The sequence below is a fragment of the Pleurodeles waltl genome, chromosome 9 (assembly GCF_031143425.1).
Source record: "Pleurodeles waltl isolate 20211129_DDA chromosome 9, aPleWal1.hap1.20221129, whole genome shotgun sequence".
Lineage (NCBI taxonomy): Eukaryota > Metazoa > Chordata > Amphibia > Caudata > Salamandridae > Pleurodeles > Pleurodeles waltl.
The window spans coordinates 380,642,813-380,664,745 of record NC_090448.1 but is presented as its reverse complement, the minus strand read 5'-3'; the positions used below and the strand labels follow the sequence as shown (position 1 = coordinate 380,664,745).

General features: G+C 44.0%; 1 protein-coding gene across 1 annotated transcript in view; it reads left to right on the top strand.

The window, feature by feature from the left end:
- The window catches only part of LOC138259338 (RAS guanyl-releasing protein 4-like), a 289,402-nt gene extending 277,601 nt beyond the window's left edge, over positions 1 to 11,801 (top strand). Inside the window, exon 17 of the mRNA XM_069206978.1 lies at positions 3,576 to 11,801. Coding sequence (XP_069063079.1) covers positions 3,576 to 3,785 — 210 coding nt within the window. The 3' untranslated portion in view covers positions 3,786 to 11,801. The remainder of the gene's footprint in view (positions 1 to 3,575) is intronic.
- The last annotated feature ends 10,132 nt before the right edge of the window (positions 11,802 to 21,933 follow it).

The following is a 21,933-nucleotide window of genomic DNA, read 5'->3' as shown; positions in this document are numbered from 1 at the left end:
GCCCATCAAGTGACCAGTAAAAAATAAATAGATCAGTAATAGACAAATTACATTAGCCGTTTAAATGCTTCATGAGGGGAAAAGTGTTGTCTTAATGCATTAAGATTTACGAGTGTTTGGCATTCATATAGATTTTGAAATGCAAGGTGGGTGAGGCCTATGAAAGCGAGGTAACAGATTTTTAACAGCAAAGTGGATAGGGGTGTGACCTAGGGAACTCTGCAAGTGAGTGGAAGTTTGCATGCACATTAGGTAGAAAAATTAACTTCTTGTGAATGATCAGTTAAAAAAAGAGACTCTAATCATTGAATAGCACTGCCCTCTATAGTTGCTGGAGCAACATGACTTAGTAAAATCATAAGGTCCACCGTACTGAAGACTGTGGAAATGTCCTAGAGAATTAGAACATTAATATTGCCTTGATCAAGGTCTAATCTTAAATCATCCACTATTCCCTGAGACCAAATTTGGTAATATTAGCAGGGCAATAGCCGGCTTGGAAATTATCAAAGGAATTGGTCTCCTGCAGATGTTTACACTGTATTTTTGCCACATTTTGTTTAATGATTTTAGCGGAAGAAGAAAGCAATGAAATTGCTCTGTCGTTTTTTGGAACGGCCTGATCTGTGCCCGTTTAGTGTCTTTTTATGATGGAAACACAACAGCTTCTTCCAAATATCGCAGAACTAGACCCTCCTCTAGAGAAGAACAATAGTATGGGCTGGTAATGGTATTTGAAGGCTGTTAAACAATACTATGGGGACAGACATTGAAACGCGAGCCTGATTTGATTGTTAGTGTAACCACAACTAACTTTTCCCTCAAAATCTGCTCAAGAAAAGATAACTTGGTTGAATTTAATGAAGTATTGATGGCAGCTTGAAAAAAACACCCATTATCAATTTCCAATCTAATTTGAAAAATTGTATACACAAAATAGGTATTCAATTGGTCACAGAAAGACTGTGTAGCAGCCAATCCTGGTAGAATTCTAGCTTCACAGACAACTGTTTACCAATGTGAAAAACTTTTTTCTGTGAATTAAATTAGCACATAATGTTATTACAAAAATTGTGCTTAGTACTAAAGTTCAACTGTTTGTCACATTCCAAGCATCTTTAGGTCTCACCTTAGGCAGCGCATGCGTTCTCTTGCAAGACCCTTCTTTTCTAACAGTGGGCTTAGAGAACGACCACTGCTTAGCATTGGTTGGCTGCATTGTCACTCATTTGCTTGCTTCTGATTGATCAGCTGCCATAGGCTTCCTTTCTCTTTGTGCATTTGTCCTTCACCTGTAGCATAGATGCATTATTTGTGGCCTTCCACTGTTAAGCCATCTGTTTTTCAGCTGTCTACTTAATATACATCTCCCCCTGTATTTCACCCACCTGCTGACACTCTGCTGTCCTTCTCCTTGCTCCCAGCCTCTCACCTGCTGTTGTCCATCTGCGTGCCCAGTCACTCCCTTCCTCCCTCTGTTGTCTGTCTGCTTGCCCCAGCCCCTCCTTCACACCCTCCATTATCCATCTGCTTGTCATAGCACCACCTTCCCAACCTCTGTCATGTGCTTGGTCCCAACCTCTACCGCCAGTGCTCTGTTAACCACCTGCTTAGCCTCAGACCGCCCGACCACCTGTGTCCATGTGCTTGAACCTTCCAGTCCTTTGTTGTTCATCTGTCTTTCGCTGCCCATCCCAACCACAGTCCATTGCCCATGTAGTCCGTGTTGATCCGAACCATTCGCTGTCCTGCCTCCATCGTCGGTATTGGGCCCTCTGCCCTCCCTCAGTTGTCCTTGTCGCCTCAATTGTCCATGTTGCCATCTGTCCATGTTGCGCCCAACCACTTCCCCTCTAATGTCCATGATTCTCCCACCTACCCTCCCTTCATAGTCTACGTTGAACCCCTGCCTGCCTTCCCTCCATTGATGGTATTGCCCCCACCCCACACTCCCTATGTTGTCTGCCCCAATCACCCTCCCTCCAAAGTCCAAGTTGCCCTCCATCCCCCCTCTGTTGTCTGTGTTGCTACCTCTACCCAACATAAAGTGCTGTGATGCTAACAGAGGTGGCCCTCGCTGCCCCTGTACCGCCCCCTGCACCGCCCTCTCTCTCACGAGTCTCTGAGCGCTTTTTTCTTTTACTTTCAGCCATGCTGCACAGAGGTCTCACTGCTGTACAACATGGTTTAAAAACATTGACAACGCCAATACCTCTTGTTAGTGAGACTAGTAGGCTTTGTCAATGCTTATCTAGACTTAGATTTGATGGAATCATCATTATTCCTGCTAATTGCGGAAGTTTAGTTTTAGCAGTTTTAAGATCTTGAGAAAACGAGTGTGATGTGTTAAAGCGTTTAGTAATCGATTTTGGAGTCAGACGCGTCATGAATATCCACTGCATCTCTCATCCACTTGATGAAGATCAAGATTATTTTGTTAAATTGTCAGAACAAATTCAATTTTCTGTTTGAAGGTAACTTTTACCTCTGATGTCCTGTGGCTAGTAGTATTGGACTGAACTGAGCACCAAGGATATCCCTTTTGCGCTTGACCCTCTGGCTAACGAGGCAAAGCAATCCAAGGTCTACACTGAAAGGTTATGTGGGTTAGAAACTCATACTACTGCAAAACACAAATTAACACTTTATAAATCAATGCCCAAACCAGTGCTTTTACTTTAAAAAAGAAATAGTATTTTAATTCACATTTGAAATACTACACAGAAATTTGCAATGTACACAATGGAAACCAGGTTTCCCTAGCCTGCCTGGGAATTAGAAATCAATGTGAGATGGACTTTAGTAAACATTTATAACTCCTGTTTCAAAGTAAATCCCATTCCTATGTAATTATCAAGAGGGTACACCATGTAAAGCCCCGTCCTACTGTATTTGACTTGAGGGTCTTCCCATCAGTTATAAGCAATGTAACTACTTCATAAATAGGCTAACACAACTGCTGACGGATACAATGCCTATAAAACAAGAGATCAACAATGGGGCTTTTTTACATTGTGTTTTTGTGATAATATTCCCGCTGCAAACAGCTAAAGCTTTTATCTGTCAGACCTAAAAAGTCCCTGCATGGAAGATCATTCTGTGCGGCGTGACTACTACTAAGAATGTGTCAACTAATTCTAAATAATGTTTTGTTGATCCCTGTCATTACATTTTCTAATAAAGTGAAAGCGCTTGCTTTCAGGCCTACAGATATTTTTACCACCGCCAGGCCATCCTTTGTTTTTGAACATGGTATTTCTGCATTCTGAGGTTAATATTGAGTTAGGTATTAGTAAGACGTACCCCTGAAGAAATGTTACTGTACGTGCCTATAAATAGCATAATGTTTTATGTGGTTTGGGGGCTGCTGGCTAAAAACTCTTTTCAAACAACCCACGTGGAAGCCCACTAAAGCACCTTTCGACTTGTCTTGGGGGTAATGTTAGGGTTGAAGAATCTTAGAAACCACACCAACCAGACCCATTGACTGCCATTGTGGTCCTTGTCTCCATAAAATGTCACTAAATGTAGGTACCCCCTGAAACAACGTGACTGGAATTTTATCTTTTTTTCAGGAAAGGGACAACCTGATGCTGGAGAATGCTACCCTGCACTGCACCAATTCGCAACTGGCAGCTGAGAATGCCCGACTGCAAGATTTACTAGATAGAACTCGGGAGACAAGCCCAATGAAAGGCCGACACCAGAACTGCACCCAGCCCAGTGTCACTTTCATCCTGGAGAGCATGGACTCCCTACATCTTCAGTGTGACTCCAAACTGTAATGGGTGGAGGGGACCTCCGGAGGAAAATGCAGCTGTTTGCCCCTTGTCTTGAGGGGGATGGTGCTCCTGCCTTGTCCTGACTAGATGCCACACACCAGTCACGTGAAGGAGCCCCTTTGTCATCACTTAACAAAGTAGCAGTTCAAGCTGCAAAACAGCGTGTTAGAGACAGAGCAGTAAAATCTGGACTGAGGTCAGTGGAAAAATGCCTGCCACAAAGGTGCTCAAGAGCTAGAGAATGGATGCACTGTCCACATCCTACTGCCTAGGCTTTCCATCAAGAGAGTTCGTATCATGAGTAAGCTCTCCGTCACAAGGATCCATCCTAGATATTAGCCCATGTGCATTGGACAAGTATGGCCATTCACCAATAGAATTTTTTCAAAAGTTTTATAAAGTTCCATAATGTTAGCAAAATACCAGAAAGGAAACATGCTCCAAAAAACGAAGCAGATCCTCCAAGAGAAAACGGAAATTCCAGAATCAAAGTTGAATTTCCAGAAATGAGCCTAACATTGCTGAAATTATGCTGACATTCCAGAAATTGTGCTGACATTTGAGAAGCACAGGTACACTGGAACAGCATATTCAGCGTCTACATCCTCACATTCAATGTTAACAACATGAATGCGTCTTGGGTTTCAATTTGGGGGTCTGGCCAGCCCATCTTTTATAGTATTGAAAATGCAAATTGTGCTCGGGAATGCAAAAATTTGTTTGAAAGCTTATCCAGTTTGAAGGACACTAAGGCCTTGGTCCGTCTGAAGATGGAGAAACCAATACATCCAATACCCATTTCTGTCCAAATCAGACTGGTAGAGTCAATGGCAAATAGAATCCAGTGGTAGGCTAAAAGCAAGCAGAGAGAGTAAGGAGGTGCTGTGGATGTATGCTTATACCACACAGAATATACCCAAACAACTTTAGGCACTGCTCATGTAAAATACAATGGGTCCAATTCACAAAGGTAAACTTAGACTTTTAGTCTTAACTTAGACCAAAAGTCTAAGGGCCTCATTTACTAAGAAAAGGCACAGCATGGCGATGCGCCAAATTTAGCAGCACCACACTGCGTCACTTCAGAAACGCAGGGATGCACCATATTTAATACAATACTACACACCCCTGTCTTTTCCCTAGCACTGGTGCTAAAATTAGGTCCCAGCGTTGCAGAGAATGATTGTCTATGTGCAGAAAAGTTTCCCTTCCTGCAGAAAAACAATCAATAATGGTAATTTGCTAGCCCTATGTGTGCTGCACAATGCAGCACACATAGGAACAGCAAATCGTCATTATTTAATGATTGTTTATGTGCATGAAGGGACACCTTCCTGCACATAAACAATCATTAATGGTGTTTTGTTTTTCGTATGTGTGCTGTAGGATGCAGCACACATAGGAAAAGCAAAAACGGGGAGAAATAAAAGTATTTATCCTTGTTGTGTCAAATTAACGCTGCCCCTGGGGTGGCGTTAGTTTTTGGCGCTGCCTGAGGTTTACGAATCCTCGTAAATCTCGGGCAGCATCAAAATGCAATGGGTGTTCCAGTGGAGCACCCAGAGCAACACCCATTGCACGCCTCTTTCATGCAAAGTGATGCGTGTAAAAGGGCTGTATTTACAAAGCAGCATTTAGCTGCAAAAAGTGGCTTAACGCCGCTTTGTAAATTTGGGGGTGGCATTGCGCCACAGGAACGTCAGTAAAAGTGAAGTTCTGGTGGCACAATGCCCTTGTAAATGAGGGCCTAAGTTTACGACTTTGGGAATTCACAAAGGGCTTTATGACTACTGTCTTTATTGGCTCTTTGTGAATTCCCAAATTCGTAAACTTATTTTTAGTCTAGTTCAGATCAAAAGTCTAAGTTTGCGTTTGTGAATAAGGCCCAAAGAGATCTACTACTACTGTTCTCGCTCACGTTTGGAACTTAGAAGTTGCATGTGCCTACCAGCTAGAAGTAATTGCTAGTAAAGGTTGTACTTCCTGTCTGCAAGCACGACTGCCAAGTTTCTTTATTTCCTTGCATGCCTTTTCATGCGAGTGAGGCAGAAGGACATTGGTATAAGTATCAGCCCTCAGTTGAAGTAGAAGTCCCCTTTTCCTTAATGGCAGCCTTCAGGTGGTATTTACCCGTATATTCTGAAGCGATGACTTCCTTCCTGAGGCCCTAAAATGTTGAGTAAAGTTCCCAATGGATACAAAATCACTGCATTATGTTTCTGTGCTACACAATTTGTTTTCCAAGTGGTCAGTTCTGTGAAATAGACAGGTACGGAGGCCCAGTACCAGGGCCAAAATCAGCCAATCACATTACACATTCTAAAGCAGCAGTGAGAAAAGTGATGGGGAGCTTATGTCACTGTGTGGCTTAGGTTGAAAGGATTCAATACAGTCTGTTTTTTATTAACGAAATCTGTTCTTTCTATAAAAAAGAGTGATGAAGCAAGGAACTATAGGTGATTGTTAGATTTCGCCAGTGGCGGCCGGCAGCTTTAGGAGGGAGGGGGGCAGGCGGGGCACACACACACACACACACACACTCATTCTTTCACACTCAGACATGCACGCACATTCATTAACACTCATTCCATTCAAACATGCACACACGCACCAAACATGCATTTTAAAAGATCACACACACACTCATTCTTTCACACACACACGCACGCACATCCATTAACAACACTCATAACACTCAAACATGCACATGCGCACCAAACATTCAATTTAAAACATCACACACATACACTTACCTTCAGCTTCCAGGTCCCAGGAGGGTTGAGACTGCTGCCTTCCCTCATTGGCTGACCTCTGGGAAGGCAGCAGTCCCAGCCTCGTCACAGAGTGGGATGGGGTCAGTGAGACTGCTGACCCCACCCCACTCTGTGACGAAATGTCACTGATTGACACTCGCCCTGGGTGCTTCAGGGCTTAAACCTAAAGCGCCCAGGGCGAGTGTCAATGGGTCACCCAGTGGAGGGCCTCGAGGCACCTTTGCTGAGCCAAGGAGGTCACGCCCATAGGAGCTGTGACCTCCTCAGCCGAGCATAGTTCAGCTCAGGCAGCTAGGAGTCTGCGCAAATCGCGCATGGATCACTCCTGGCTGGCTGAGCTGAAAATGAAGAGTGTCTGTCAGGCTGGCCTTTGTTCAGCCTGACAGACACTCTTCATGAGGGGCAAAAGGTGAGGGGGCGTGTCCCCTCCGCCCTAAAGGACGGGCCGCCACTGGATTTCGCTAAACCTGAAAAGTGGGGTTGTTAATTAAGCACCAGTAACACAAATCGTGAACAAAACCTTTGTTTTTTACCTTTACTGCCCTGATATTTTAGGTCTTCCAAGACGCTCCTCATCCTACTCCTTATCGTATTCCTCAACTACACAAGAGCGAGTTCCCACACTAGATACAGGAATTCCCAATACCCCCTAGAGAGAAAATATTCTTCCTTATTATACCATAATTGTTGATTATTTTGAGAAGTTCTGTCTACCTATATCTCTCTTTCTCTCCCTGGGCGAAGGGTTGAGAGGGTGCCGTGGTGCATGTGTCCCTGCGTTTGGTCTGCTGCACCAAGTCAATGCTGCAGAACCAGCCATATCGTCTTTATTCATCCTGTACAAGCCACACCTACCGGCTTAAGAATCCCACTACCTTTCTAAGAGGCCAAGGCAGGACTGCTTAGATAAGGGACAGCAAACCTGAACCCCAAGGAAAGTTTATATAAGGCATGCAACATTTATCAACTGTCTAAAGAATTCATTGTTGTTATCAATCAGGAAAACATATCGCTGCATCATGCCATTCATAGTATACTCTTGAAGGGCAGTTGAGAGTTGGAGACTCCTGACATTCCACAAGTCCTTTCCAAATTGCATTCATTTAGAGAACTTTATTTCTGCATTTCCCTCCTCCCAGAAGTGAATGTCCTGTTAACAAACATGCTAGTACGAATGTTGCATCACAAGATGGCTCATCCAGATTAATTAAAGATGTAGAAAATGGCAGTCTTAGCAAGTAGGTATTCCCCGGGTGCCAGAGTGCATGCTACCCAGTGATATTTACTTTCTTTTCAATCTTTTGTGATAGCAAAAAGAAACCTGGTTTCCGCCTTTAGGTGATGTGGAGCAGCAGGACTTTTTTTTTCAGACCTGAACTTGTTACGCAACTGTGGCATCAGGCTCACCACGGACAGCCTGGCACCACATTTGGCTATAGTCACGGAAAGTGCATGCTTCATGCTGCAAAACAAATTTAAGAGGATCAGAAACATTGTTTCGAGCAGTCCAGGGTTCCTACTGAACAGGTTGTGGTAGTACCCAACCTCAGACTCAGACTTTTGTGCCAGTCCCAAATGCATACTTCTCCCAGGATTGTACATCATCAGGATTGACCAGTGGGAGGAAGCTACTTCATTTGTGTTGTCAATAGTTGGGATCTTTCATCTGAGTGAGTCAATTAGGCTACTACACAGTTTTCCAAACACTTCTATAAAAGGATTTCTTTACCTAAACTCGTTCACCAAGACCCCATTTCAAAACTACGGTTGTCCTTTTCAGGACTAAATCAAATACATGTACTCCCTCATGTTCCTCATCCAGTAGCTAACAGACCTGTTGCATACAGTTGTAGACTTCAAAACGAAGAACATATTTATTCCTCCCTGGCCCTCCTAGATGTTAACACTGCATGGCATTCTTCCTCTGATTGTTTTAGTGCCATTGGGCTCGAAGCATGTATGGCTCCGTATAACCATCCATAAAATTCTGAGATTCCTGAGACTTGTTCTAAACCCGGTCTTCCCTTTTTTCCTGGCATTTACACTGAGAGGTTTTTAACTGTATTTGACTTAGTTGGTGTCTGACTGACTATTATAACTTCTTGTTTCCCAGTGGCAAAATGCAATCATGTGCTGGTATGCACTAACTACAATAAGGATCCCTTATGTACAAAGCAAGCCCTACCTGGTGTCATAACGGGATTTGACCTTCACTTAGACACATTTTAAGACGGACATGGGGAAGGTTGTCTATCTTGCATGGCAACTGCCTGATTACAAGTTCTTTAAAATTACTGTAATGTGATCCTTTCCTAGGAAACGTTCAGCCCTGGCTGGTAAATCATCATGTAGTTAAATACCAGGCAAGTAAAAGGAATGAGGAGATAATGCTCTGATTATTTACCGGTTAGGTTCATTACTCAAAGCTAAAGGCTAAATAATCAAATAAATTTATAGAGAAAGTGAGAATATTTTAATTTCTAGGGGGCTATTAGTGTTGTCTGGTGCGAGAGAGAAAACCTCCCCCCTCCACACACACACTCACACACACACACACACACACAGGACAGTGAAGAACAGATCTTGGGTTTGGAATAATGAAGATTACCTATAAGTTATTAGGCTATTTACATAGACATTTTAAACACATTAACAAATGAAAGTCAGAACTTGGACCAATAAGGCTTGAAATTGAGTCCCAGTATTTATGATTTATTTTGTTCCTCTAACCTCAGAATATCTTATCATCTGCTATCCTTGCAAATGTGATCAGTCCATCCTAAGTAGGCTATAGAGGATTGTCGTGTGTGAGATGGTATGGCGATCCATTAGACTGGCCAGATGGGCAAGCTCAATTAGGTCTATAGAGCAATGTGATGCTGGAAATGGGTTAGAATCCAAAAATAGGCTTCTAAGGCTGGCCAAAGGACAGAGTCAGATGTTAAAGTCCATTTATGTTTATGAGGCATTAAGATAAGGCATTAAGACTAGAGAGAGTCTGATACCAGTTATTTGATATCGTCAGTGTGATTGGGTGAGAAAGACTGTTACTTTACTATACTCTGAAGTGACACATATGAAAAAAGTTAACAAAGCTAAGAAATAGTGTATGTTGCCTGTGGTACCTATCTATTAAAGCCAATTGGGCCCCTGGAGCTGTGAAGTGATGAGTGTCTTTTACAGGCCAAGGAGCAATTGAGGCCTATTGAGGATGAAACTCAGTTAGTTTACTGAACAGCAAAAGATTGCCATTGTTAAGGACACAATAGGTTTGTGGGGCTTTTGAAGCTGGGCAGAAGTGAGAATCCAGAAGTGTATTGAAGAGCTATTCAATCTAGACACTTGCACTACTGTGTTACATTCTATAGAGGCCATTAAAACTGGCCCAGGAAGAGATTCATTTGAGGGCTGTGTCTGATAAAGGAAATGAGGCTGAGACTATTTAAGTCTACAGTGCAATTGAAGATGGCAACAGCAAGAATCCTCAAACGTTAATGATGCCCTTAAGCCCTATCCCATGTGAAAAGTACATTGAAATGTCAGGCCATTAGGGTAGGCTAGGGGTAAACCTCCATTAAAATCTATATAGCAATGGAGGCTGAGTAGATTCCATGAAAGTCAGTGGGAATATTGAAAGTGAAGGGTAGATATAATTAAATTATTTTGGGCTCGCAAAACCAGCCATGGATGTCTCTGTTGATGTGTACTAACTGGTTGAAACTTGAAGGGGTAAATCTCCAGTAAAATTAAGTGTCTGATTCACAAAGGTAACGTACACTTTTGAGTAGTTTACACTTTTAAATGAGTTTACTTCTTGTTGGCTATTCACAAACTCAGGGGGTCATTCTGACCCCGGCGGCACTTGACCGCCGGGGCCAGGGTCGGCGGGAGCACCGCCAACAGGCTGGCGGTGCCCCGCAGGGCATTCTGACCGCGGCGGTTTGGCCGCGGTCAGAACAGGAAAACCGGCGGTCTCCAGCTGGGTTTCCGCTGCCCTGCTGAATCCTCCATGGCGGCACAGCTTGCTGCGCCGCCATGGGGATTCAGACACCCCATACCGCCATCCTGTTCCTGGCGGTTCGCCCGTAAGAGGGCCCCACAAAGAATGTCAGTGTCTGCTCAGCAGAAACTGAAATTCGCGACGGGTGCAACTGCACCCGTCGCACCTTCCCACTCCGCCGGCTCCATTCGGAGCTGGCTTCCTCGTGGGAAGGGGGTTTCCCGCTGGGCTGGTGGATGGCCTTCTGGCGGTCGCCCGCCAGCCCAGCGGGAAACACAGAATAACCGCAGCGGTCTTCTGACCGCGGTGCGGTATTCTGGAGGGGGGAACTCTGGCGGGCGGCCTCCGCCGCCCGCCAGAGTTAGAATGACCCCCTCAGAGTGTAAATTTACTCCAAAAGCATTATTTACATGTCTACACCAAATTGAAGGTCTGGGGCTATTCACAGACTGCAGGAACTATTTGCAAAAATAACTTACACATCTTAGTAATTTACACAAGTAATTTACTCTTACGTTTTGGAGTAACTGTATACTCATATTTTGTGAATAGCCACAAGTAGTAAAGTTACTCAAAAGTGTAAAAGTAAATAACAGGTGTAAGTTACTCAAAAGTGTAAGATACCTTTGTGAATGACACCATGCATTTTGAAGTATGTTTTTAAGTAGTAGGCCGTTCAATTTGATGGAGACTTGTAAATTACTCTTTGGAAGTAAATTTACAATTTGATTTTGTGCACAGACAAAAAGTAGTATAGTTACTCACAAGTGTAAATTACTCAAAAGGTGAGTTATTTTAGTGAATGAGGCCCTTAGTGCAGAAGAAGTTTCATTAATATAACCCTGTCACTGGTATGCTGTCCAGTAGTGTGATATGACATTACAGGCTAGTGAATTACAGAGAATTGTCACATGTGAGAGTTCAGGAAAGTCCCTGGGAATGTTAAGGTTGGTCAGAAAAGAGAGACAATGATATGTCAGACATTGTGTTGAGGAAAGATTGCTATTATGTGCCAAAAGAACCTGGTAAAATGCCTTTTAAAGGTATGTACCCGCAGAGATACAGAAAGCTGTCTACACTTGTATTAAGTCATGGTCATCACAGAACTGATGTGCTGTTGCGAAGGTGTAAAATATTAAGACGAATGTTTGGAAATTATTTTTGGTTATGTTTTATACTATATATTTCTTCGCACAGTGTATATATATTATGTCTATGCAATAAATCTATACCAATTTTATAAAAAAAATCTCCAAGAATTGTGTGTACTGTTGTCAATTTAAAAAATCTGTGTACAAAAAGGGGCAATATATACGTTTAGTGGATTTTGAATTACTTTTTTCGACCAATTTTCACGTTTGTAATTTACTCTAAGAACATTATCTTCCATCTCCAATCTTTATTCCTTGCCTTCATACCTCTTTCTTAAACTTCGTGTATGCATTTGTCACGACTGGCGTGGTACAGCATGGGTACATGATATATACGTAGCAACACATTCTGCATGCCACGAAGAAGGGCATCTGCAGTTTCACCCCGAAATAATGCTTATCCTCAAAGGTAGTCTGGACAGTTATCACCTCTAGATGTGTTTGCAGATAACAGGGAAATGCTAGTGTCACTCTGATTAAAAAGAAAAAAAAGACGCAAAGTTGATTTAGAAATCGGAGAGAAGTACAGTCAAACAACACATAAAATACTATAAAGTGATCCAAGTACTCCATATATGCAGAAGCCATCCATTATTAACATTTATATAATTTTAATCTCCAAAGACCAGTGGGAATTGACTCCAAGTCTTGTTCTCATTAATCTGTCCCTCAGTTTTGCATGTAGGAATATTTTAATATATGGGTAAACTTTTCGGTATCCTTTATGATTTAATACAAACGAAATGCATTTCCAGAAGATATATATTTATATTCCACTGCACCCCTGTGATATGCCCCACACTTGCAAAACACAGACCTTAAGTATCCAAAAGAACGTATGTCAAATATTATATTGTCCTTAAAAGGGAGGTTACACTTCTAATAATCGCATGTAATGACATTGCACAGATTTGCATTCTCCAGAAAACAACATTCTGGAACAGGTATAAGACAATTTGACTGGGTACTCTAGTGCTAGAGAGGCTTAAGTTTGTAAGGTGTGAATAGATGGAGTAACGTTCCAGCTTGTGAGATGAAATTCACGCCGAATGTCTTGGATGATGGAGCACTGCTATAGACCTTAGTAGCTTGTTTAGGCACAGTGCCTCAATGGATGCCCAGTTGGACATTTTGCCCACATTTTGCCCAGGGCCATGAGTTCTGACCTGTATAACACTATAGATACATTTTTCACCCTGTAGACCTTAACCAAAGTCTTCAGTCTGTCTAAAATCTAAATTTTTGCTGATAAAGAATGGCTCAAAATTACCTCCCTCAAAAAAGAATGAGGGACACTGGAGAGACAAGGGAAGATTCATATGCAATGTCCCTACCACGTCTGAAGAAATTAAAACTAAGAACAAAGAAAATAGACTGGGAAAAGTTTGGGACATAAATAAGCCAGGGGTGGAGCTAACATAATGTCCAAAGAGGGATATTTGTCACCTCCAGAACAACCAGTGCAAAAAAAAAAAAAAGGGAGCACACTGCCACACACTCCAGCAAAAAGTTGGCCCCAATGCATCTTGGTAAATGCAGTCAGATTCGTTTCACATTAACAAAAGTAATCAAAGTCTTTCACCTTAGTAGGTGCAGCAAGTGCTGTGTATCTCTGGAGACGTGTTTCTGGGTTTCGCCCGTCATCAGCAGAGAGCAGCATATTTTGTGGGGTTGCTTGAAATGCCACCAAACGTCTTCTCAGGTTTATGTACCACTCTGGTGCGCAGGTGCCTCACCAAGGCTCGTCAGCCCGTTAGCTCAAGGGAGCCGTCATTCGACACAGTGCAAAAAAAAAAAAAAAAGGAGCACACTGCCACACACTCCAGCAAAAAGTTGGCCCCAATGCATCTTGGTAAATGCAGTCAGATTCGTTTCACATTACCAAAAGTAATCAAAGTCTTTCACCTTAGTAGGTGCAGCAAGTGCTGTGTATCTCTGGACACGTGTTTCTGGGTTTCGCCCGTCATCAGCAGAGAGCAGCATATTTTGTGGGGTTGCTTGAAATGCCACCAAACGTCTTCTCAGGTTTATGTACCACTCTGGTGCCCAGGTGCCTCACCAAGGCTCGTCAGCCCGTTAGCTCAAGGGAGCCGTCATTCGACACAGTGCAAAAAAAAGGGAGCACACTGCCACACACTCCAGCAAAAAGTTGGCCCCAATGCATCTTGATAAATGCAGTCAGATTCGTTTCACATTAACAAAAGTAATCAAAGTCTTTCACCTTAGTAGGTGCAGCAAGTGCTGTGTCTCTCTGGAGACGTGTTTCTGGGTTTCGCCCGTCATCAGCAGAGAGCAGCATATTTTGTGGGGTTGCTTGAAATGCCACCAAACGTCTTCTCAGGTTTATGTACCACTCTGGTGCGCAGGTGCCTCACCAAGGCTCGTCAGCCCGTTAGCTCAAGGGAGCCGTCATTCGACACAGTGCAAAAAAAAAAAAAAAAGGAGCACACTGCCACACACTCCAGCAAAAAGTTGGCCCCAATGCATCTTGGTAAATGCAGTCAGATTCGTTTCACATTACCAAAAGTAATCAAAGTCTTTCACCTTAGTAGGTGCAGCAAGTGCTGTGTATCTCTGGACACGTGTTTCTGGGTTTCGCCCGTCATCAGCAGAGAGCAGCATATTTTGTGGGGTTGCTTGAATTGCCACCAAACGTCTTCTCAGGTTTATGTACCACTCTGGTGCGCAGGTGCCTCACCAAGGCTCGTCAGCCCGTTAGCTCAAGGGAGCCGTCATTCGACACAGTGCAAAAAAAAGGGAGCACACTGCCACACACTCCAGCAAAAAGTTGGCCCCAATGCATCTTGGTAAATGCAGTCAGATTCGTTTCACATTAACAAAAGTAATCAAAGTCTTTCACCTTAGTAGGTGCAGCAAGTGCTGTGTATCTCTGGACACGTGTTTCTGGGTTTCGCCCGTCATCAGCAGAGAGCAGCATATTTTGTGGGGTTGCTTGAAATGCCACCAAACGTCTTCTCAGGTTTATGTACCACTCTGGTGCGCAGGTGCCTCACCAAGGCTCGTCAGCCCGTTAGCTCAAGGGAGCCGTCATTCGACACAGTGGAAAAAAAAAAAAAAAGGGGAGCACACTGCCACACACTCCAGCAAAAAGTTGGCCCCAATGCATCTTGGTAAATGCAGTCAGATTCGTTTCACATTTACAAAAGTAATCAAAGTCTTTCACCTTAGGAGGTGCAGCAAGTGCTGTGTATCTCTGGACACGTGTTTCTGGGTTTCGCCCGTCATCAGCAAAGAGCAGCATAGTTTGTGGGGTTGCTTGAAATGGCACCAAACTTCTTCTCAGGTTTATGTACCACTCTGGTGCGCAGGTGCCTCACCAAGGCTCGTCAGCCCGTTAGCTCAAGGGAGCCGTCATTCGACACAGTGCAAAAAAAAAAAAAGGGAGCACACTGCCACACACTCCAGCAAAAAGTTGGCCCCAATGCATCTTGGTAAATGCAGTCAGATTCGTTTCACATTAACAAAAGTAATCAAAGTCTTTCACCTTAGTAGGTGCAGCAAGTGCTGTGGTTCTCTGGACACGTGTTTCTGGGTTTCGCCCGTCATCAGCAGAGAGCAGCATATTTTGTGGGGTTGCTTGAAATGCCACCAAATGTCTTCTCAGGTTTATGTACCACTCTGGTGCGCAGGTGCCTCACCAAGGCTCGTCAGCCCGTTAGCTCAAGGGAGCCATCATTCGACACAGTGCAAAAAAAAAAGGGAGCACACTGCCACACACTCCAGCAAAAAGTTGGCCCCAATGCATCTTGGTGGCATTTCAAGCAAGCCCCTATACCATGCTGCTCCCTGCTGATGTTGGGCTAAACCCAGAAACACGTGTACAGGGATAAACAGCACTTGCTGTGCCTACAGAGGTGAAAGACTTTATTACTTTCGGAATGGACTACGAATTCGACTGCATTTACCATGATGCATTGGGGTTGGACTTTGTTGCTGGAGTGTAGGCAGTGTGCTCCCTTTCTTTGTAATTTTACCTCCAGAACAACCCACCAGTGAGCCCCCCTTTGAAGAAAAAAAAACACGCCTGCCCCTGTCCAACCGAAGGAACTATGCCCTAAACAAAGGCTGAAACTGCTTATGGCCGAAGTGGTGGTGTGTGAGTTTGTTAATAGGGTGTGTACAGATAAGCCTAAAGGCCCACAACTGTGAGACGTTTCAGCCAACAGCTCAAACAGTAGTTTGAAATTCATAGAGCTCACAGATGGCACACGAGCAAGTTTGGGAAGAATGAGCAACCTTTAGCAATATGCCTGCCTGGAACTTCACCAACCATGACCCTAAAATGGTGAAATCCCTGGGAAAATTAAATGCCTAAGTGGGACCCCAGTAGGGAAGTTTATTTTCAAAGCGCTCACACAGGGCAGGGGGCGGCTGAATATGCAAAGACCACAATTAAATTGGACGTTCATGAAAGATCTGCAACATCGGAAAAGGAGAGGGACACTGTAATGACATTTTTGGCCATCCAAATTAGAAAGATAACTGATTCTTCAGCAATACCAGCTGTAACCACAACTGCAACCTTAATGGGGGCAACGGGGGGGTGCAGACAACAGGGCTGATTGACCCCTAATGTCAAGGGACGGTAGGGTCCAATGCGGCATCAGGCAGGTGCGTCGGGTGTTGATGCCAATAAAATTGGGCGGTCCCAAAACTCTTCCCAAGAATTTGTTTCTATTGTAAAGTCTTTAACCTTGTTGAACAGGGTCTCTTCGCTTATTCCTCCTTCGGAGGACAGATATAATCCTCTTGCTAAGTTTTTTTCTGGCTAAAGTAGTGTCCCTGTATTCCTCCTTCCCAGAGGCTGTCCGAAATGCTCCATGTTCTGAAGCATGGTTCGAGCCGTCTACAGACTATTGCAGTTTATACCTTTGGACCTAGATGAGGTATAGTCTCTTTTTCTATCTGTTAAATCTGATTCTCCTTTTCACCCAGCTGCACCTGCTATCTTGGAGTATGGAAAGGATGAGCTTTTTCCATTTTCTAAAGAGCTTATTAATAATTCCTTTGCTACAGCTCAAGTTCCATCAAAGTGGAAACATGTTTCTGAGGTACTGTTGTTCAAAAAGCCTTCTCTCGATCCCACTAAAGCTGAGAATTATAGGCCAATCTTGTTGCTCCCTTGTCTCTCGAAAATGGCTGAAAAATGTGAATCAACAGCTCTTGATGTTCATTGAAGCTAAGAACCTTCTCCATAGAACTCATTAGATCTGAGTGCTCCTGTCCCACAGCCTCCTTCTTGAAAGGCTGTGGAAATGCAGTGTAGGATACAAGGCACAGCAGTGGCTTGCACCTTTCTTGCAGGGCTGCTCTTTTAAGGTTTTACTGAAACTATTTCGCTCTCGGGTTATGTCATTGCAGCAGGGGTTGCCGCAGGGCTCTTCATTGAACACTACCCTTTTCAATCTTTATTTGCACCTCCTGGCTGATATCAAGCATCACAGGTTTTACATCATATTGTATGCCGATGAGACGCAGTTGATTGTTACCTTAACACAGAATTTTGTTAGAGCATTGGTTTCTCTGAGAGCCTGTTTGTCAGAGGTAGCCCAATGGATGGACCTCAATTGCCTAAAATTAAATGCAGGCAAGAATGATGTCCTTATTATGGGCAAGCAGCCATCAATCTGGTCTCTCGATTGGTGGCCATCTATCTTAGGCCCCCTTTCTTTACCAAAGGCTTTGGTGAAAAACCTAGGCATTTTGTTTGATGAAAACCTTATCTTTGACAGTCAAATCACAGGCTTGGCAGGCAAATGTTTTGGGACTTTAAAATTCCTGAAGGACATCATTCTCCTTCTGCCTGAGTCTGCCAAAGAAAATTGATTTAGGCACTCGTTATCTCTCAGTTGGATTAATATAATATCCTTTACTTGGGAGTCTCTCAGTGTTGGCTGATGGGACTCCAGCGCGTGCAGAATTCAGCGACCAGGCTTTTGTTAAATCTTTCTAAGCAGGCATCTATGAGTGCAGCTCTAAGTAAATTGCACTGGCTCCCAATGAAGAAACGTCTTCCCTTTAAGGCTCTCTGCTATTGCCACCGAGCCTCTAGGAAGGCAGGGGCTGGTTACTTGCAACGCTTATCAAGCCTTACTCTCCTATGAGGTGTCTCAGGTCTTCTGAGGCTTTGTTGGCTCAAGTACCCAGAATTAAGAAGGTCCATATTGAGGGTAGCGCTTTCAGTTTTTGGCACCCAAGTTATGGAACTCTCTTCCTCTCTGTCTTAGGCAATCAGAGACAGAGGCTTTGTTCCAGGAACATCTGAAAACTTAGCTTTTTAGATAGGCTGTTTGCTCTAGTTTCCAGTTTAATGTCCTGGGAGCTTCCGTCTATGCCGCACTGGGACACTTCTCTGAAGTAACTGTAGTGCTTTAAAAATCCTGTTCATATTATTGTTATCGGACTAGGGTAGGTCCTGTGTGACCTCCACAGCATCAGTGGAGAGAGGGACTGGTGAGCCCTCAAGGAGAGCCAGAAATTAGTATCCAGTTATGAGTGATGGGATAATTTTGTGGAAGATGGGGAACTGGTAGACCCGAGTGGCTTGCATGACGAAAATTGGAGGGACCAGCTAATGTTGGACTATGAGGATGAAAACTGGAAGGAAGTGGAATAGTGGGATATGGAAAAGTTGGGGACTTAGGTGTAATAGGGGTACAGGACTCATGAAGAACATGGGAAGAAAGAGTGAGCAACAGGAAGATTTCAGTGTATTACAGGTGCCTCTAGGAGGTCATCTGGCACAGGTAATGGGGGAACGTCTTCTGACGGAGGAAGGCAAGGCAGTGGTGACTGCCAACCATGATGTGGCTGGATGGCAGGCTTCGGTACAGGCCCTGATCTTGAACTCAGACAAGCCAAAAAAGGCTGCTGTCCCTATGGTATTCATGGGGGTTGGAAGTGATGGGGAGGATACCGTCCATGGGTTCACAGTAAGGATATGGAATTGCAGTTACATCGCAGACAGAGGGGCAGAAATAGAGTTGGTTTGAGACAGTGAGTAAAGGCGAAGTGGGGACTCAGACAGAGGGTGATAAGACTGTTCTGAAGGGCAAAGACAGATCAGAGGAGAAGCGCCTGAAAGAGGAACAGGAAAAGAATGTATAGGACAATGGGGATGGAGGGATTTTGCAACAACTAAAGCAAAGAGTTGAAGGTCAAGAAACTGCCATATATGGGGATTATTAACTCCTTAGAGGAAGATTTAATGGCACACACAAAAGACAGAATTTGGAAGGGTGAAAATATTGAGGTTTTTAAGATAGTGCATAGGATGATCACAGTAAAAAAGGGTCAATGGAGGAAGAATATAAATTGGCAAAGAAGCCTTGGTTCCGGTCAATCTTGAGGATTGGTCAGACGCATTTTTGATATACGCCAATGTGTATTGTGAAAGCTCCCTGAGTGGTGTGTGGCCTCCTTCAAGTACATGATTGTTCTTAGGAAGGCACAGATTACCTTTGGGGAGTATTCTTGGGTGTGGTATGATGAGCAATTCCAGGCACGGCTGACTGAGGATGCTGAAAGTAAGTGGGGGGAACTGGATAAGGACTTGTGGGTACACACCATGGGTTCAGCCAGGCTGGCCCGACAGTCTTCATGGCTAGTGGTCACCAATGTTCCCTGTAAGGCGCGCGCACCTTTCCTTCCCCCATCGCGCAGGCCCCTTCGGCAAGCGCGCACGTTAATAAATAAGCCTTTTAGAGCGATATACGTGCTCCCCTAAGGCAGATAATGCTCATATTTGAATCTGAATTGAAGTGAATGAAAACAGCGTTTAAATGCCGCAGGGAGTGTCTTAAACATCATTTGGCGTACTTTAGCATACAAGCGAGCAAGTGATATTTATGTTGAAAATGAATGGTTAATGAGCTAGGAAATGCTTCAGAACAGTAGGAAATGTGCTGTTATCAACTTTTCCATCATTGCCATACTTCATAGTTGTTTATATGCATTATCACTTTCTCAGCTCAAATAAGCCTTTTAGAGCGATAGTCGTGCTCTCCTACTGCAGAAAATGCTCATATTTGAATCTGGATTGAAGTGAATGAAAACAGCGTTTAAATGCCGCGGGGAGTGTTTTAAACATCATTTGGCGTACTTTAGCATACAAGCGAGCAAGTGATATTTATGTTGAAAATGAATGGTTAATGAGCTAGGAAATGCTTCAGAACAGTAGGAAATGTGCTGTTATCAACTTTTCCATCATTGTCATACTTCATAGTTGTTTATATGCATTATCACTTTCTCAGCTCAAATAAGCCTTTTAGAGCGATAGTCGTGCTCTCCTACTGCAGAAAATGCTCATATTTGAATCTGGATTGAAGTCAATGAAAACAGCGTTTAAAGGCCGCGGGCAATGTTCCTCTGTTTTCTCTAACTGGGGTGTAGGTGGCACTTAACAGGTCATGTCCTTGGGGTGTGCAACCAGGTCACAAAACTGCCTTGATGCCCTATTGCATGGAGCAATGATGTCCCTTTTTTGCTTTAGTGGTATGGAGAGGCTAATGCCAAAGATCTTGGCTAGTTATGCGCTGCGCGCGTGTGAATGGTCAATTTCTTGGCGCACGTATCCTTGGCTGCAGCGCACAGAGACCGCACACTGCCGCACACAGTGGAAAAAAATTAGAGGGAACATTGGTGGTCACCCATTTTTTTAATGGGTCCTTTCAAGACCACCCCACCCCAGGAAGAGTGGGCAGCATGGGCAGGGTCAGCGGATGCAAGGTGGTGCATGTTTAGTGTTGGACCTGGCCCCTTTTGCAGGGTCACCCCCAATCTTTTTGCCTCCTTCCTCTTATTTTCTCTGACCAGTTTTTTTTGGCTTTAGAACTCTGGGCACTTTACCACTGCTAACCAGTGCTAAGGTGCATATGCTCTCTGTGTAAATTGTATTGTTTATTGGTTTATCCATGATTGGCATATTTGTTTTACTAGTAAGTCCCTGGTAAAGTGCACTAGAGGTGCCCAGGGCCTGTAAATCAAACGAAAAGTAGTGTAGTGGGCCTGCAGCACTGGTTGTGCCAACCACATGAGTAGCCCTGTAATCATGTCTCAGGCCTGCCACTGCAGTGTCTGTGTGTGCAGTTTTAAACTGCCAATTCGACTTGGCAAGTGTAGCCACTTGCCAGGCCTAAACCTTCCCTATTTATACATTTAAGGCACCCTCAAAGTAGGCCCTAGGTAGCCCGATGGGCAGGGTGTAGTGTATGCATAAGGTAGGACATATACTAGTGTGTTTTATATGTCCTAACAGTGAAATACTGCCAAATTCGTTTTTCACTGTGCAAAGCTTATCTCTCTCATAGGGCATCATGGGGGCTGCCTTTAAATATTATTAAAGTGCAGATTCCCTTTGGGAGCAGACAGAAATGTCTCTGAACTCACAATTTTAAAATACATTTTTTGGTGAAGGTTGTTTTTAAATTGTGTTTTTGAAAATGAAATTTTTAAGAAGTAGGCATTTTCTTGCTTAAACGATTGTATGACTCTGCCTGTTTGTGGATTCGCTGTCTGTGTCAGTTTGACAGTTGGGCTGTTTGTGTCACTATCTAGAGGAGAGGTGCAAAGGGAGCTGGGGTGTAGCCCACATATCCTGATAAGCAAGCTGGGCTGGAGGGGAAGGGATGAGTGGTCACTTACACCTGAATGGGCTGTGCCTGCCCTCACATAATGCAGTCTACAACCCCCTGTTGTGTGTCTGTGGCCTGGCCTGGGCAAGGCAGGATCTTACAAACAAGAGAGACTTTCCTTTGAAGTTTGCCTACTTCAAAGGCAGAAAGGGGTATAAGTAGTGGACCCAAAACCCCTGAAAATTAGATTTCTTCAAGATCATTTCTGGATTCAAGAGGAACCTCTGCCAAGGAGATAAGCTGAGGATAACTGCTGCCCCTGCCGATGACTGTGCTTTGTTAGGCCATCCTGCAGTTGCTGCTTCTGCTAGTAAAAGGGGACAAAGACTGGACTTTGTTGTGCATTCCTGCTTGATAAGAATCTCGAAGGGCTTGAACTGAGCTTGCCTCCTGTTGTTAAAGTCTCAGGGCCATCAAAGACTTCCCCTGCCAGTACCTGGGCTCTCTGCTGAGACTCCTGCCCTGACAAGTGATGCCCTATTTAGTCCCTGGCCCCTTGAAAGGTGAAGTTGGCAGACAAGAACTGAAAATCCACGCACAGACCGCAGTGCGGGGAAAGCACCTTTCACAATG